Source organism: Antechinus flavipes, chromosome 2, assembly GCF_016432865.1.
Source record: "Antechinus flavipes isolate AdamAnt ecotype Samford, QLD, Australia chromosome 2, AdamAnt_v2, whole genome shotgun sequence".
NCBI lineage: Eukaryota > Metazoa > Chordata > Mammalia > Dasyuromorphia > Dasyuridae > Antechinus > Antechinus flavipes.
The window spans coordinates 183349569-183367338 of record NC_067399.1 but is presented as its reverse complement, the minus strand read 5'-3'; the positions used below and the strand labels follow the sequence as shown (position 1 = coordinate 183367338).

At 32.1% G+C, this 17770-nt stretch overlaps 1 protein-coding gene across 1 annotated transcript in view; it reads right to left on the bottom strand.

The window, feature by feature from the left end:
• The window catches only part of CSMD1 (CUB and Sushi multiple domains 1), a 2716069-nt gene that overhangs the window by 276899 nt on the left and 2421400 nt on the right, over positions 1 to 17770 (bottom strand). Inside the window, exons 43-44 of the mRNA XM_051975995.1 lie at positions 7029 to 7206; positions 3991 to 4136 (exon numbers count right to left, since the gene is read on the bottom strand). Coding sequence (XP_051831955.1) covers positions 3991 to 4136; positions 7029 to 7206 — 324 coding nt within the window. The remainder of the gene's footprint in view (positions 1 to 3990; positions 4137 to 7028; positions 7207 to 17770) is intronic.

Here is a 17770-nt window from a genome sequence, read left to right as displayed (position 1 = left end):
AATGTCTTTTGTGAACACTTCCAAGAAGACTCTTTGGGCTTGAAACCAATTTATACCATTATTTGAGATTTCTTCTGTGCATATTTTGTTCTTGTCTAAGTTTGTGTTTTAGTCTGCCCTGTTACCACAGTACCTTCTAGGGTCAAGGTTCTTTTTTGTTTCTTGCTCATTTTCTTTCCCTTTCATTTAGTATTTCCTCTTTTTTTTTTTTTTTTTTTTTTTTTTTTTATTACTTTTATGATTGAGCTCTGCTCCTGGGGTAAATGGAACATTGTCCCAAGCTTCCTATGCTGCTCTGAGCTTTGGCTTTGAGGATAGGATCCCTTGTGTTTGCAACTGGTAGCTTTACCTGCTCTTTTCAGGAAACAGCTTGGTTTCCTAAATGTGCCTTCTGAGTCTCAGTCTTAGGAGTGGAGACTGCCCCACTGATTTGCTCTTCAACTGAGCCAGCACCAAAGGTCTTATTTGCTGAATTGCTGTAGTTAAGACCCTCTCACTGGCTTTCCCAGAGTCTAACTGAGCTGGGTTGAACACCCTTTTCATCCTAGTAAGAGTGACTTTTCTTGAAGTTTTTTCAGTCTATCTTGAACTGAAGAATGGATTCATTCCATCAAACTCTGTTCAGAGGCTTGGTTTCATGTAGTTCTCATAGGAAACTGGAGGAGCTTGAGCAGCTTCCTGGCTTTACTTGTACCTTGGCTCTACCCCCAGAAGCCCTAAGGTGTACTTTTTAAAATTAAAAATACATTCCTTTTCAACCTGAAGCTATTACCATTCTCACTTCTCCAATTAAAAAAGCCTCTTTCCTTCTCTAACTTGTCATCCTCCATTTTAATTGTGGGTACTTTCTCAATCTGCAACTAGATGCTACTCAAATATCAACAACAGCAATAGCAAGAACAATAACCAAAAATATTCTCAGGATCCTCTCAATCCATTCTTTCCACTGTCTATATGTGGCCACCTGACAGCATGATACTATACTACTTAGATTGGGAATTATAATGTTCATTATTCTGATGATATTGAATTGTGGCAAGAGACTCAAGAGGAATAAATGAACTCATTCAAGTTTGGAAGTCTGAAGGTTAAAGGTAAAGAGGGATAGGTAGGAAGAGTGAAGAGGGAAGGACATCTGTGAATATCAGAACTTTTCTTGAAGACTTAAAAAAGAAAATCCACACAATGAGTCACACAAACATGCAGAGAGACCTATGCAGATCTCCACCCCCAGTTACCTGATATGTTGTTTAGCCTCTTCAGTTGTATCCAACTCTTTGTGACCACACCTGAGATTTTCTTGACAAATGCACTAGAGTATTTTTCCATTTCCTTCTCTAGCTCATCTTACAGATGTGGAACTGAAGCAAATTGGGTTAAGTTGTTTAGGGTCATACAGTAATAAGTATCTTCCTCACTGGTGGCCCACACTCTTATCTATCCACTGTTCCACCTAGATGTCACCTGATAAGCTCTTCCTAACTCTAAGCCACTTACAACAATATTCTATGCCTCAATTCAATCATTCTACTAGCAACATAAATCTTCATCTATATTGTACCCTCCATATATTCTTCACTCTCTAATTCTGCACTTAATAAATTCTGTCAACAAAGCCCAAAGTATGATTTCCTAGTCTCATATCAAAATGATCACCAACTTCAGGAGAACATTTTAATGAAAAACTAACAATTTCAGACAGCCATAAGCCCCTCTTGCCATCTAGGCTTAGCTGCCTGCCTTTCATGTTCGGACATCCCCAGAGTCCAACAAATAAAATCTTCCATATAATAGTGTCTCGTTGCAATCAGATTGATAGCATTATTATTAAATTTATTAAGAACATGCTATTTGAGCTTAGCCATTTTATAAGACCTCAGTTTCTCCATTTTTTAAATGGAGGGATTGAACTCTAAAACACTCTTTGGGCTTAACATTTTGTGTTTCTTTGAATCTTATATGAGAATAGAATAGAACACAACAAATCATTAAACAGAAAGTCACAGGAAGACCTGAGACTATTGAGATGTCATATATTTTCCTCTACAATAGAACATAGATCTGTAGAAAGGGGAGAGGTTTGCATAAATCATACATCTTGATTTTGACAAGATGTTGCATTTATACCACAAAACATGCTTCTAGAACATGTAATGGCATTAAACTCAAAATATTAGTTTCTATTTTTTATTAAGAATCTGTATACACATATGAATGTGCATACATTACCTATCTATTTTCCCTCCTAGTAGTCTCTTATCACTCTTATCACTTATCAATGCTTCCTTTTCTCTGCTTCCTGGATTCCCTAAAGACACAACTAAAATCTCCTTTTATATGGGAAAGCTTTCTTTATTCTTTTTAGTTCTAGTGCCTTCCTTCTCTTGATTATTTCTAATTAATTCCATATGTGACATATTTATACATTGTTGTTTGCATATTTTCTCTCCATTAGACTGTTAGCATCCTGAGAATAAGACTGTCTTCTGACTTTATTTGCATCTCCAAAACTTAGTAGTGTCTATGACATTAAATATATGTACATATAATATTCATTTGACAAATAATCAAAGGTGCTAAATGATATCAACTAAATCTATTTTATTAAAAACTTTTATAAGTAATGGTGAGTCTTATGTTTATCAATATCTTAAAATAAAAGGATTTATAGAAAAGGAGATCTCTGAGAACATCATGTCTTGCCTTCTCATTTTTTTAAAAGAAGGAGGAGCCCAAAGAATTGAAATTATTTGTCCATATTACACAAATATCATTGAAACTTCATGTCTTTGGGCTTATATCCCAAAGAGATAATAAAGAAAGGAAAGGAATCTGTATGTGCATGAATGTTTGTGGCAGCCCTCTTTGTAGTGGCTAGAAACTGTAAACTGAGTGGATGCCCATCAATTGGAGAATGGCTGAAGAAATTGTGGTGTATGAATATTATGGAATATTATTGTTTGGTAAGAAATGACCAACAAGAGGATTTCAGAAAGACCTGGAGAAACTTACACAAACTGATGCTGAGTGAAACGAGCAGGGCCAGGAGATCATTATATACTTCAACAACAATACTATATGATGACCAACTCTGATGGACCTGGCCATCCTCAACAATGAGATGAACCAAATCAATTCCAATGGAGCAGTAATGAACTGAACTAGTTATGCCCAGCGAAAGAACTCTGGGAGATGACTAAGAACCATTACATTGAATTCCCAATCCCTATATTTTTGCACACTCGCATTTTTGAGTTCATTCACAGGCTAATTGTACAATATTTCAGAATTCAATTCTTTTTGTACAGAAAAATAACGGTTTGGTTATGTATACTTATTGTGTATCTAATTTATATTTTAATATATTTAACATCTACTGGTCATCCTGACATCTGGGGGAGGGGATGGGAGGAAGGAGGAGAAAAATTGGAACAAGAGGTTTGGCAATTGTCAATGCTGTAAAGTTACCCATACATATAACCTGTAAATAAAAGACTATTAAAATTAAAAAAAAAAAGAAAAAGAAAAGAAACTTCATGTCTTGATTCCAAATTCAATGTCTTTTCCAAGAGTTCAGGCTTAATTGATAGTTTTAATATCTTCCTTGAAACAATACTTGCTTCTCTCAATCAAAAAGAAACATCTATCCATATTACTCTAGGAAAATGCTATTCAAATCCAAAATGTAGAATGAGCAGATAATACAGAAATTCTCTCAAAGAAAAGTTAAGCATATCCCAGATCACATAGCTGATCAATAACAGATTCTGCATCAAAACTCAGATCTACTACTTCATGAACAGCAAATCCTTTAAAATTTCCCCCCAAAAAGAAGTTATTAGGTAGGATATAGTTGAAATGCTATTGCCAAAAGCAGATACTATAAGTTCACATGTTTTGGGTTTAAAGATAAGTAATGGTGCATTTGGAAGTTTAGTCAAAGAAGATAAGCATTTTCTGAGTTATAAAAATTGGTGAAAATAAACTAACCATGGAAATTGAGGACAAAGAAACCACCATTTGAAAAGTCACTGTGAAACTTGAGGAGCACTTGATTGGTAGAGCTGTAAGCTGTCTCAAGGGCAGTATTACCACTGAAAATGCCAAGCTGAGGTGAATTTTGATCAGGACCATCCCTAGGGAAAAGGGGGGGAAAAGAGCAATTCTTAAATGAAAAGCTATTAAATTATCATATAAATTAACAATATTCTCTTGACAGAGAATTTCGTTTTTGTAAAAGTGGGCTAATAATTATAATGACAGGACTCATTATATTATTGGTATTCAAAATTAAAAAGCCAATGATTATCTTCATTCTAAAGTTGAGATTTTCAGAAAAATTGTATAACAAGATCATATTTGTATCAATGATTGAAAAGTAATACGTGAAACTTTTTTTTCTGTAGAGATATCCACATTATGATGGTTAAACTTAATGATACTTTTTAAAATCACTAATCTTCATTCAAAGAATTTTATTTTTTTTATAATACACAAAGTACATTATTGCTAATTCTTTAAGGTAAGTAGTTCATGCATGATAATCTTTGTTACAAAGATGAGGAAACTAAGATAGAAATTGTCATATGGTTACATGGCTAATTAGGGACAGAACTAGAGAATAGGATAAAATGTCAGATAATCTGATTTTTAAGTCTGGTTCTTTCAACTTCATTACTTGATTGATTTTATCTGACCTAATTGTTTTTGGTGGCTGCTTTTGTTTTTTTTCTCTTTATACAATAATAGCATCATATTATTTAGAGCTGGGATGACTGTTAAAGATCGTTTAAATCAAACACTTTATTTTTAGCAAGAAAGATCAGGCATAGAAAAGGGAAATGATTTATTCAACATTACACAGCTAGTTAATTAATAGAAAAACCAGGATTTGAACTGAGGGATCTTGAATATAGCATATTCTAGGAATTTTTCTGCATGTTGTTGTTTAGTTGTTTCAATCATGTCCAACTCCTCATGACCCCTTTTGGCATTTTCTTGGCAAAAATACTGGAGAGATTTGCCATTTCCTTTTCCAGTTTCTTGCACAGATCAAGAAACTAAGGCAAACAGAATTAAGTGACTTACCCAGGGTCACAGAGCTAATAAGTTTCTGAGGTCAAATTTAAAATCAGAAAGATAAATCTTCCTGACTCTAGACTTAGTGCTCTATCCATGATGCCACCAGAATGTCCTTCTTTCTAATACTGAACATTTCTCATCCACTTCTATAAAATGAGTGATTATAATAGAGAACTTTTGAAATTCAAAGGTTGAATCTATGATATAGTAACTGTTTCTGAATTACATAAACACTCCTTCAAAAATTACTTATTTTACCCTTAGGTAGAATTTTCCATTTTTCTCAGAAAATTATGTAATTGAGTCAAATATTGTTCCCATGTTTCAGAGAAGATGGAATCTATTCTCTCTAGAAGATTTATAACAAATTAAATGTAAATTTCTCTAATAAGCATAGGAGAGTGCCATGTAAGAGCAAGCCAAAAAAACATCAGTGACTTTTGGGATCTCTCTGAATTAGACTCTGGGTGAATAAGAACAAAATCAATATGTGTCTCTGATGCTTGTCTTCATCCCACAGGGTTAATCTATGCACTTTAAGGAGTTAGTTCCCATTTAAGCTTTCAGTAAAATCAGGTTCAAGGATATTTTCTTCCTTTATATATAGTTTATTCCTTTATTCTTGTACATATTCTTTATGTACTTAAAGCATTATACATGATAATTGTAAATTGAAATTTAAGAAAGATTTATTTCCTTGAATCCTAGAACTATAGTTAGCAGGTCATCTAGTAAACCTTTTCATTACAGTTGAAGAAACTGAGGCCCAGAAAACTAAATGGATGTTCAAGGTAATACAAATGGTAAGATTATGAATCAGGATTCCATTATCTTGCAAGTATCCATCCTAATAACTATGTACAAAATGATATCTTATGTCTATAAAGACATAATGTGTGTGTGTATAATTTCTCATTTGATCCTAAAAATAAAAATTAAATATTTCAAAGGCAATTATAACTATTTGACACATAGAAACTAAGTCAAGGAGAGTTTAAGTAATTTGTTTAAAATTAGAGGGTTGATTAATAGCAAATACTGTATCAAAATTCAGGTGGTCTGGATTTTAGTCTCTCAATTTTCCTATTACAACATTATAGTAAATACTATTGTTTGTTTTTTTTTTAACTAAAATTTGAGCTGAGAAATGTGAAAGGTTATTGTCAAAGGCAAATTGTTGAGTTCACTTAATTGAAGAAATTCAGAAAATTCTTCTTAAGATTGAAGCATTAATATTATTATATACTAAGAAATTTTTAAAACAAGCTTATACTTCTAATTTTTTTATTCACACTGCCATTAAATGCCAACATTCCTTTTCACTGATTAATAGAGATGTTAAGATAAAAATGAAAAACAGCCAAAACAAAAGATTTTAAAACTTTAGTTACAAAACATGCTCAGGATAAAAGGATATATTTGTTTGTAAATTTGATCTTTCATTTAAACACTGACTATGATTGTAATTATTCTGAGTTTGTGGGCTATTTTGAGTTTTCCTTCTTACAGGGTTTTCAATACTATATCACTTTAATGCAACATTTATAAATAATTTTCTTGTAAAGGCAAAGACTTACTAGAAGTTTTTCAGTATCATAAAAAAACTCGCTTATAAAAAAAGTTTTAAAATAAATTATGTATTGAAATATTGTATTCTTACTCACTCCTTCCCCCAAAATTTAGATAACTTAATTTAAAAAAACAAAAACTTACATATGATGTCTCTAATGGCATATTTATAGGCAAGTTCTATACATGTGAATATATATACATGAAATATATATATTTCAGTCTTTTCCTAGGGATAATTTTGTAAATTTATTTTCAACTTTATGTTTAATCACAGTTTCTAGTGAAACCACACTTCACTATACAATATGTAGTTACAGATATTGAAAGTCAAAGCTGAATTATCCAGATACATTATTTTCTTTAAGATCACATACCAGACTGCAATGTAATCGTTCACTGCTTCAGTCTGTAACAAGGTGAAGTTGATGTAAACCCCATGTCCCTGAGGAACAGTAATAAGCCATACGCAATCCTTTAAAATTGGATATTCATCTGGAAATCCTGGGGAATAAACTGTGCCATTTTGAGAGGTTACATTATATCCGCAAGGTGCTGAAAAGAGAAAAAACAATTAAGCAAATAAATAAAGAGTTGGAATGGAATATGCATGGTGTAATATCACTACATCTATAAGATCTTTCACATCTAAATTATGTAATTATTTTTTAATTTGCTTTTGAAAAGTTTTAAGATTTCTAATAAAATTATAATTTACATTTGTATGATACTTAAAGATTTTTTTTTAATGAAATTAGATCGGAAAAAAAAATGAGCCTACAGGATACACACACACATACACACACACACACACACACACACACACACACACACACACAAAATTAACCATGAATTTGCATTTCAAACTGATTACTTTTTTTAAATGTTTATAACAAATTCTACATCATATTCAAAATGATTCTATTAATCCATGCTTTTCTTCTGTGCATTAAAACAATAAAATAAAAACCCTCTTTTATTTTTGATGTTGTTGTTGTTGTTGTTGTTGTTGTTTTCCCCAGCACTGTTAGTAATTACCTATTTCCCTTACCTAACATACTTCTAATCAAAAATCGAGGCGATGGAGGTGTAGGAGAGAAATTTGTAACTTATAATAAGTAGAGTCAAACAAAACGAATGCTCTCAGTGTCCATATCTAAAAATGAATATTTTGGAAAATGCCATCCATATCAGAGAGAAAACCATGAACATTGCAGTTTGAAGCATAGTATTTTCACCTTTTTTGTTTCCTTTTTTTTTTCTCATGGTTTTTCCCTTTCATTCTGATTTTTCTTTCACAACACGACTAATATAGAAACATGTTTAAAATGATTCTATATGATAACCTATGTCATATTATTTGCAATCTCGGGGAAAGGGAAGTTAAGGGATGAAGGAAAGAAATAAATTGGAAGTCAAAATTTTACAAAATGAGTTGAAAACTATACATGCAATTGGAAAAATAAAATATCATGAAGTTAAATACACACACACATATATATTTTATTTCGTGATATTTATACATTTTATATATAAAGGATATCTTAAATTATATGTTAATTTATGGATAAGGCAAAAGTTTGTGATCAAAGAAAAGATTCAGAGGTTCACAGGAGGTAAAATGACAAATTTTCATTGCATAAAATTAAAAAGCTTTTGCACAAAGCAAATACAACTAAATTTACAGAGAAGAAAAAATGTGGGGACAAAATCTTTGCAACTAGATTTTCTGATAAAACTGAATATATATATATATATATGGAATTTATTCTATAAGAATAAGAACCATTCCTCAATTGATAAACAGTCAAAGTTTGAATAGGCATTAATTTAGAGGAAGAAATCAAAGTTCTCAGTAGCCATGTTAAAAAAAAAATATCACTCTAAAACACGAACAATCTAGAATAATATAAATTAAAACAACCTTGAAGTCCCAACTTGCACTCACATTCATCAGATGATTGACTAAATTGACAAAAAAAGGAAAATCATAGATGCCAGAGGGAGTACAAGAAAATAGGTAATTTAATGCACTGTTGGTGGAGCTGTGAACTGGTCCAACCATTCTGGAAAGCAATTTGGAACTATGTCCCAAAAGCTATTACATTGTCTATAACCTTTTACCCTGTGATATTGCTAGTAAGTCTATTTCCCAAAGAGATCCAAGAAGTAAGGAAAGGATCTATATGGGGGCAGGGTAAGATCTGTAGTGAAAAGCTATCTATATCAATCATTTATGTGTGTATTTGTAATTGTGAATGTGTGTGTATGTATGTGTGTGTGTTTAGTTCTTTTTTTTTTTTTTTGCGGCAATAGATGGAAACTAAAACAATACCCATCAATTGAGGAATGGATGGTATGACTATGGCTTATGAAGGTTTTAATTCAGGAAAAAAAAAGAAAAAGGAAATCTGGATGACATATGAATTAATACAAAGTGAAAGGAGTAGAAGCAGAACAATTTATATAATAACCATATTGTGAAGATAATCAATTGATAAAATAAAAACTCCGATTAACACAATATCAAACCACATTTACAAAGAACTCATGATGAAACATGCTATTGACTTCCAGATAAAAAGCTGATTGATTCAGAGTATATTTCAAAGCATCTTTCTTTCTTTCCCTGCCTCTCTCTCTCTTCCTCTGTGCCTTCCTTCCTTCCTTTCTTTTCAATTTTCCATCTCACATTTGCTTCTATCATTTTCAAACATTTGATATTGTTTTAAAGTTTTTTTGCTTTTTCACAGTCATTAATTTCTGCCTTCATTACCTTGGTTTTTAGGGAGTTCATTCCTTCCATAAAATTCACTACTTTCATTTCTGAGCCATTTATTATTCTTCTAGTTTTCTCTTGAAAAGCTTCTGTTTCATTTTATTAAGATCTTGAGTCATTTCTTTTTATGGTAGTTCTCGTGAAAAATTCATTATTTTTTGAGACTCTTATTTGTTATTATTGCATAATTTCTCCTTCAAGCTTGGATTTTTTTGGCAATACTAGATCAAGTATAACTTCTTACACTGTTTGGTATCTTCTTCGATTCACTTATACCAACTTTGATGATGATGATGATAACTAGCATTTATCTAGCACTTTATAAGGCTGCAAAGTGCTTACAAATATTGACCTATTTTAATCTTAGAACAGAACAGGTCTGATAGGTCTATAATTATTCCCATTTAACAGATAAAGAAACTGAAGTAGATAATGATTAAGGTCACACAGCTAGTAAAGATTCTATTTTGAGACTAAATTGAATCTTAAGGCTTCCTGATTAGAAGCCCAGAACTGTAACCATTTCATCACCTAGCTACCAAAAAAATTATTCTTTAATTTGTGATTCAGTCTGCGAAAGAATTCAGGTTTTTGCTTGACTATGAACTCTAAATGGGCAGTATGCCTTCCTCCTTCTTCTGTCTTCCTTTCTTCCTTAATTTCTTCTTTCCTTCCTTCTTCTCTTTTCTTCCCTCCATTCCTTCCTCCCTTCCCTCCCCACTTAAAGCACCCATCTCACATGAAATTTTTCTGATATTTGGAAAGTGGTTCATGTACTTATCTCCTCTTACCTTTGCAATAACACTGTTTGATAGGTACCACAGGAATTATTGTCAGCAATTTTCACATGAAAAAATTGAGACTCAAGGAGTTTGAGTTTGCCCAGGGTTACAGAATTTGTTTTTATAGTTGTTTCAGTTCTGACTTTTTGTAACCTAGCTTGAGGTTTTCTTGGTAAAGATACAAAAGTAGTTTACCTTTTCCTTCTCCAGTTCATTTTGCAGATGAAGAAACTGAGGCAAACAGGGTTAAGTTACTTGCTCACATAGCTAGTTTCTCAGACCAGATCTGAACATAGGAAGATGTTCACACATACTCTATGTCCAGTACTTATTCAATTTCTTGTGCCAATTATCTGCCTCTACATACAGTGCTGCACAGTAAATGTTAAATATGAGGAAAAACATTTTCCTTGAGCTCAAAGTGAAATTTTGAATGAACTATTACTCCACTCCTTCAGGGTAGCAAAGTATAATGGATATAAATCAATGAATAAAACTATCCAAAATTCTGCCAGAAAATTTAATATTCTCAACTTTGTTTAAATTTTTCACACTAAACACAGTAATAATCTTTTCCCCTCTCTTTATTATACTTAATAAGTCCATAATAATAGTTGGTATATTAATTATTTGGCTTCACTAGTGAAAGTGAAATAAAAGAATATATTATTATACCAAGGCAATGCACTCTTTAATCAAGATACCAATATGTAATAATCATAACTTCTAAGAAAACTTCTTTTGATGAAAACTCTTAGAAAATAAGCAACTGCTTTCAAATTAAATCAAAACTAACAATTACTAAGCTTCTATTACCAATCGATGGATTAATCAACAAACATGTACCAGGATGAAATTGTTTTTTCTAATATATATATTTTGTTAGTATTCTTCATGATTATTTTAGTAACTGTAATAAGCACTACATGTTTATTGAATTAATTTCAACTAGTCTCCCTTATACCTAAATTTAATGACCACATAAGGAAAAGATGTTTGCATTGTAGAGAAAAGAAGTTCAATCTTAATTCCATAAACATTGATATTGTCAAGAGATACCAGGTCTACATCATTCATCCTGGGTCCTACAATTCTCTCTAAAAAAATGAAATCTCAAATAACTTGGGTTTCACCATTATCTCTGCTTTATCCAAGGTAAATTTCACAGGTTTATCCCCAAAGGATAAGAGGATAATTAAGATTCTAAGTCAAGGTTAAACAGGTACTTTTTACCATCCAAGTCTCTGGGAGGTATAAAAACCTTTAGCAACAGGTTGGAGTCACTTGAAAAAAAAAGCTGTGTCTTATTGCTGATTTCATTTCATACATTCGAAAATATGATTATAACACACAAAAATCACCTAAAAGGGGAGACATAATCCTATGTCTCAGTGAAGGAATTAGACATAAAATATGATCTATTAGTTTTTGTGACTATATTCACACATACACATATATATATATTATGTTTGATTCCTCCATTCCCTAATGCACACTTAAATATTTAATTATTAGTACAGTGTTACTACTACAATAATAGTATTCATTTTAGAGATGGAAAATTTTAAACAAAGATTGACTAGCTCAACATCAAATTATTTTGTGGTAGAGTTAGGATTAAAACCAGGGAACTTTTACCGGTTTTTATCTTGACTCCATGACTGTCTTTTAGTGCTTCCTAATTGAGTAAATAATACTATCACTCAGTTAATACTATAAAATGTTATAGAGTATTCATTGATTCTTGCAGTCTAAAATACCTGATTTTACTCATGTATGTAACTCCTCATTAGGAAATCCTCTCTTTCAAAACACATTAGCAACTTCCTTCTAATTTGGAAACACTTAATAATGAAATACATATTTCAGTGACTTTCCTAATTTCACACAAAAGGTATATAGTATGTGTCAGATTTGGAACGGAAAGTAAATCTTATGTCCAGGACAGTTCTCTTTTAACAATATGCCATACTGTCATATAATGTAACAAATATTTCTTTTTTTTTAATCCTTTTGCAAAAAGCAGTTTAGGAGAAAAATAATGAATTCTGTATTGAACACATTGAGTTTAAGATGTCTACTGAACACCCTCTTTTAGAGGTCCAAAAGATAATTGAAGATGTGATACTGAAGATTAGCTGAGGTTGGGGCAGGATAGGTACATTTCAGAATTATCAGCAGAGAATTGGAAATTAATTTCATGGGAGCTAATGAAATTTTCAAATGAACTAGTATTGAGGGGAAAAAAGAAGAGGGCAGGACAACAACAATAGAAGGGAATGATCTGGCTGAGGATCCAGTAAAATAGACTGAAGAGTAAATACACAGGCAGGAAGAAAACCAGTAGAGATTTGTGTACCCAAAATCTCGAAATTATCAAGGAGGATGAGGTAATTAACAATATCAAAGCCACAGAAGTTTTGAGGAGAATGAGGATTAAGAAAAAGCCATTGAATGTCTGATAAGAGATCATTTAAGGCAATGGAGAGACAAGTTTCAGTGTAATAATAAGGCAACATTAATTGTAAGGAACTAAACAGAGAGTGAGAAGAAAGTAGAAGTTACTCTTATAGAAGGCCTTTTCAAATTTAGCAGAAAAAGCTAATAGGCAGAAAAATATAATAGAGTGATAATTAATAGAGATGAAAGGAGTAAGGGAAGGGTTTTCCCGTCTTTGGGTAGAGGAGACATGATCATGTTTGTAGATAGTGGAGAATGAGCCAATAGAGTGTAATTAAGTGAAAGATTGTAGATGAGAGAGTGAGTACTTTGTTAGAGGAGATGGGGTGGAACAGGATCATTTGATCAGATAGCTATGGTATGGAGGAAGGCCAACTCATGTGAGACAGTGGTGAAGGAGGAGATAATTAATGCAGAAGATACATGAGTGACCCACTATGGGGAATAAAGGAGATGAGGGAAATCTTGGCAAATTGCTTCAATTGTTTCTATAAAATATGAAGCAAGATTTTTAACTGAGAAATTATGTGGTATAACTGTAGGCATAAGAAGGGATGGAAAGGTTTAGTATAGTTGCCATGGAAAATGGGATAAGACAAATAATATACCTAGTAGCAGAAAAGGTTAATATGAGATTATATGTGATAGACCTAGGCAAAACTAGGAAAATTAGGTGACACAATGGATAGTGTTGACTTATCTTTCTGAGTTTAAATCTGGCCAAAGATACTTACTAATTTTGTGTTCCTGGACAAGTTACTCAATGCTGTTTGCCTTAGTTTCCTCATCTATAAAATGGGCTAAGAAGTAAACATGTACAACTCCAGTATGTTTGCCACGAAAATACCAAATGAGGTCATGAAGAAGTTACTGAAATGACTAAACAACAACATAGGCAAAACTGTTAAGTGATTTTCTCGTCCTTCGTTATCTTATCCAGTCCAACATATGTAGGATAGGTGGTAATGAATGGTGTTAGACATCCAAGGCTGAGGCATGGCGAGGTATGAACAACAAAATGATAAGAGAGAAAGGTATTCAAGAAAGGAGGGCAGTATAATTGAATTGCTTCACCAACACTTCAAGATGGGGAAAAGAGGAGAAAGTGGCTAGTGTAAGAGAAATGGCTTGAGAGAATTGAAGAGTTAAGAAATTGGAGGTGAAAATGCAAATGAAGAATTGGATTATGTAAGGGAAAGTATAATGAGAAGTGAAAAGTCAACAGTTTAGGGTCAGCTGATTATTTGGAAATGCCATTTGGGGAAGGAACTAGGGCTTTTTATTGGTTGTTGGTGGTTTGATTTTGTTTTAAATTGAGTTAGTAAAAAAGAACATGAAATAAACCTGAGATTGGGAAAGATTTTAAAAGCCAAACATGAATTTATATATTTAAGAGTTAAAATGGAATCACTAGAACCTGGGCTTTAATAAGAGTTTCAATTTTCAATTGCATGGTAAAGTTGGAAGTCAGATTGAGAATCATGATTCAGTTTGAGACAGAATCATACAGTGAGACAATGGAGTCAGTTAGATGTAGAAAGTTTCTTCTAGACAACTTAAAAAGATTGAAAATGAGGAAGCTACTTAAGGTCTTGAATTATGTCTCTTTCAAAAGCATGAAAATCCACACTTGGTGACTGAATCCACCCATTTGGGAGATTAATTTGCTAGAGTCATGCTATAAAGGAGAGGAAAGAGACTTAACTTTGATCTTCAGGAAAAGATGCAAAGAGAGCTTCAAATAAACTAATGGGCAAAGATATGAAAGCAGATTCTGGCCCCTAGATGTTATGTCAGTAGAGAGATGGCAAATGACTTTCTTGGTTTAAGAGATGACAACCTGGAAGAAAGGAACTGTATGACCTAGAGAGGAAGGTAAACACAAAGCTCTATCATTAGCTTTTACCAGAAGACAGTAGTGGAATCCCCAGAGTTCTTGATTTACTCCCCAAGGAAAATACTGAAAATTGTTGAAGGAGAATTCAGAATTTTTCACTATTTTAATCAGTTAAATTTTTATAATCCAAACAGCCTCTGAGTTACTTTCCAATTCTAAGAGTTGGTGAATCTTGATACTTCCTTATACTAGCAAAAATTTAGTCCTGGAACATAATTCAACATCCTGAGTCTCAGTTTCTCTACATATAAGCTAGGGGGACCGATGCCTTCTTTGCCAACTATGAGACTTCAGATAAGAAATTTACATGGAGTATTTTGTAAACCATAAGGCTCTAATAAATATAAGTTCCTGCCATTTGAGAACAAAAGCAAACAACCTTCTATCAACCTCTACAAAATGAATATTGGATGATTTGATGATTGTTTTGTTTTCTAAGTAAGCAGCATATATTTGTTTGCATTCAGTATTGCAAGTTGTCAATTTTATTACTGAATATTCAAAGATAGGTTCTCACATTATTTACTTCTCAGTCTAAATTTCCTAGGACAAATTACAAAGCAAAACAAAACAAAAAAAAATAACTATGCAATTATTTTGGTTGCAGAAGACTTTTATTGGTTAATAACATTTTGTTATTTATACTTCAAATGTGGATATTAGAGCTATTACTTGTAATCAAATGCAGCATAATGTAAATGATAAGAAAAGACTTCTCTAATTAATGAATTAACATATCTACATTTCTTTTGACAAATATTTTAAGTTTTACATAATAATGGATCATTCTATTTTCAAACTACATGGAATTATTTAAGCTAACACTTTTTCATCTATATTTGAGGAAAATAACTGGAATCCTAAGTGATATTCCTAATAAATATTTATTTTTGGTGTCCTTATTTGGTATTAGTCAATATTTGCTCTTCCTGCTTATCTTTTCCTCTTAGAATATCTAGATTCCTCTGAAGTTCAGCTAAAGAGAAAACTCCATAAGAAGACTTATTAAATTAACTTTTATTTTCCATATACTTGAATACATACATGTTGTCTCTGACAATAGAATGTAAACTCTTTGAAGGTAGGAAATACTTTACATTTTCAGATCCTCTATGCCTGCATCACAGTAATTACTTAGTAAAGGCTTATTGATAGACAATATCTGAGTATATACATAATTAGGATTCTTGAAAATTACTGGAGAAAATTCAAAAGGAGTTTTCTAAGGACCTCTTTTCTGCATTTGATGCTCACAAATCTACTGCATTTGAATTTTATTTTCTTTATTTTAGCAGCTCTAAGATTTCTCAATGTATTTGCTCTATCTAAAAAAAATTAATCTGTAAATAACATATTTTAAAGAACCTTCTAGATTAAAGGAAAGAGACAGAATCTAGAAAACTAGATAGGGAATGTCAAATGCATTTCTTCTTTCTTTATTAACCAATTATTATTTTGTCATCTTTCAGGAAAAAGAAATAGGCATGGAATAGTATAAAGAACACTGGACTTGATTTGATGTCTCAACTTTTATATATCATATCCAGTTAAAATAAAAAAGTCACTTCATCTTTCTGATACCTAGATATTGTAATGGATAAAGTGCTACAAGTCTCTAGAGTCATGAAGATCATGAGGGGTTCAAAGCTTGTCTTATAACTTTAGTAACTGTGTGAGTTTTCATAAACCATTTAATTTCTCTGTTAAATGAGCTTGGGTTTTCTATAAAATGAAAATAGTAGCATTTGTAGTATTTATTTCAGAGAGTTCTTGGTGTAAAGCAAATGACTTAAGATATATCAAATACTTTATAAAACTTAAAACATCCTGTAAATTCCATATGAGGCTAATATTCCTCTTCCTATATATCTTATAGCACTACTGTCAGAACAATCTTTCCCAAATCTTATGACACTAAATGTGTCGTCCTAGCTGAAAATTTTAGTCATTTTACATATTATTAACAATAAAGAGGGAAAGGAAGGAGAGAGAGAGAGAGAGAGAGAGAGAGAGAGAGAGAGAGAGAAAGAGAGAGAGAGAGAGATATGAAATCTTATTTGATTCACATAACACTCCTCTGTGAGAGTTGCTATTACATCCCCAATTTATAAATGAGAAAACAAAATTTTGGAGTACTTAAATGACTTCCCCAGGATCATACACTTACTATGTAGATAAGGTGATAGTTAAACACATGTTTTGCTGACCATAAGTCTCTCACACTGTCATATTGCCTACATTATCTGTTTTTCCCCTAAAAAGATATTAAATTTAATAAACAAAATGCCTCTGGCTTGAGGATGATTCTTTGAGTTTGTAGGTTAGATATATAAATAGGAGAGAATTTTAACATACATTAAATTCTACTCAGCAAAACATTATGATATCTTGAATAAAATTAATCCTTAGTATGATGATATAACCATACATAGATTACATTTTTTCTTCAAATAAAATAAAATTTTTAGTTTTAAAGAGAGAACCAATCATAAAAATATATTATAGTTCTTATTCATAAAAAATAAAATGGTTAATTGATTACATGAAAATTAGAGTTCAAACATAAATGAACCAACTCAATCAAAAAACATGTATAATTGAAAAAAATAAGTGCATTGTTAGATAATAGCAAAAAAATGAGAATAAGGTCTTAGCCTCCTCCATAGATTATTTTACAATAATTGGCACTGAAAGTAATACTACTGTATTCAAATTGTCTTGGTTGGTCTGTGGAGGAGGGGAAGGTAGTTTTTATTGTACAGTTACCTCTGACTTTTAGTGAGTCTGTGTCCCATACTATCTGTGTGGTTTTCTTGGTAAAGATACAAGAATGGTTTGCCATAAGTAATTCACCCAGAGGTACAGCATTAGCAAGTGTCTGAGGTCAAATATGAACTCAGATTTTCTTGATTCTAAACATAGACTTCTATTCAGTGTATCTTCTGGTTTGGGGATGGAGTGGTATAGATTGGTAGATAAGAGAAAGAAGTTATCTGGGACTTCACTGTGTAGGGATCTCAGAAGAAAGCCTCCCTAAGCATCTCCCTCCCCCAAATACAGATTAGTACTTCCTCTGCAATCTATTGCCTTAGAGAGTTTTCTGAATCACTGAGAAGTTAAGTGATTTTCTCAGGATCACATAGTCAATACAGGGGAGGAGGAGTCCTGGAAATCTCTTCTGACCATCTCCAGTTGTAACTC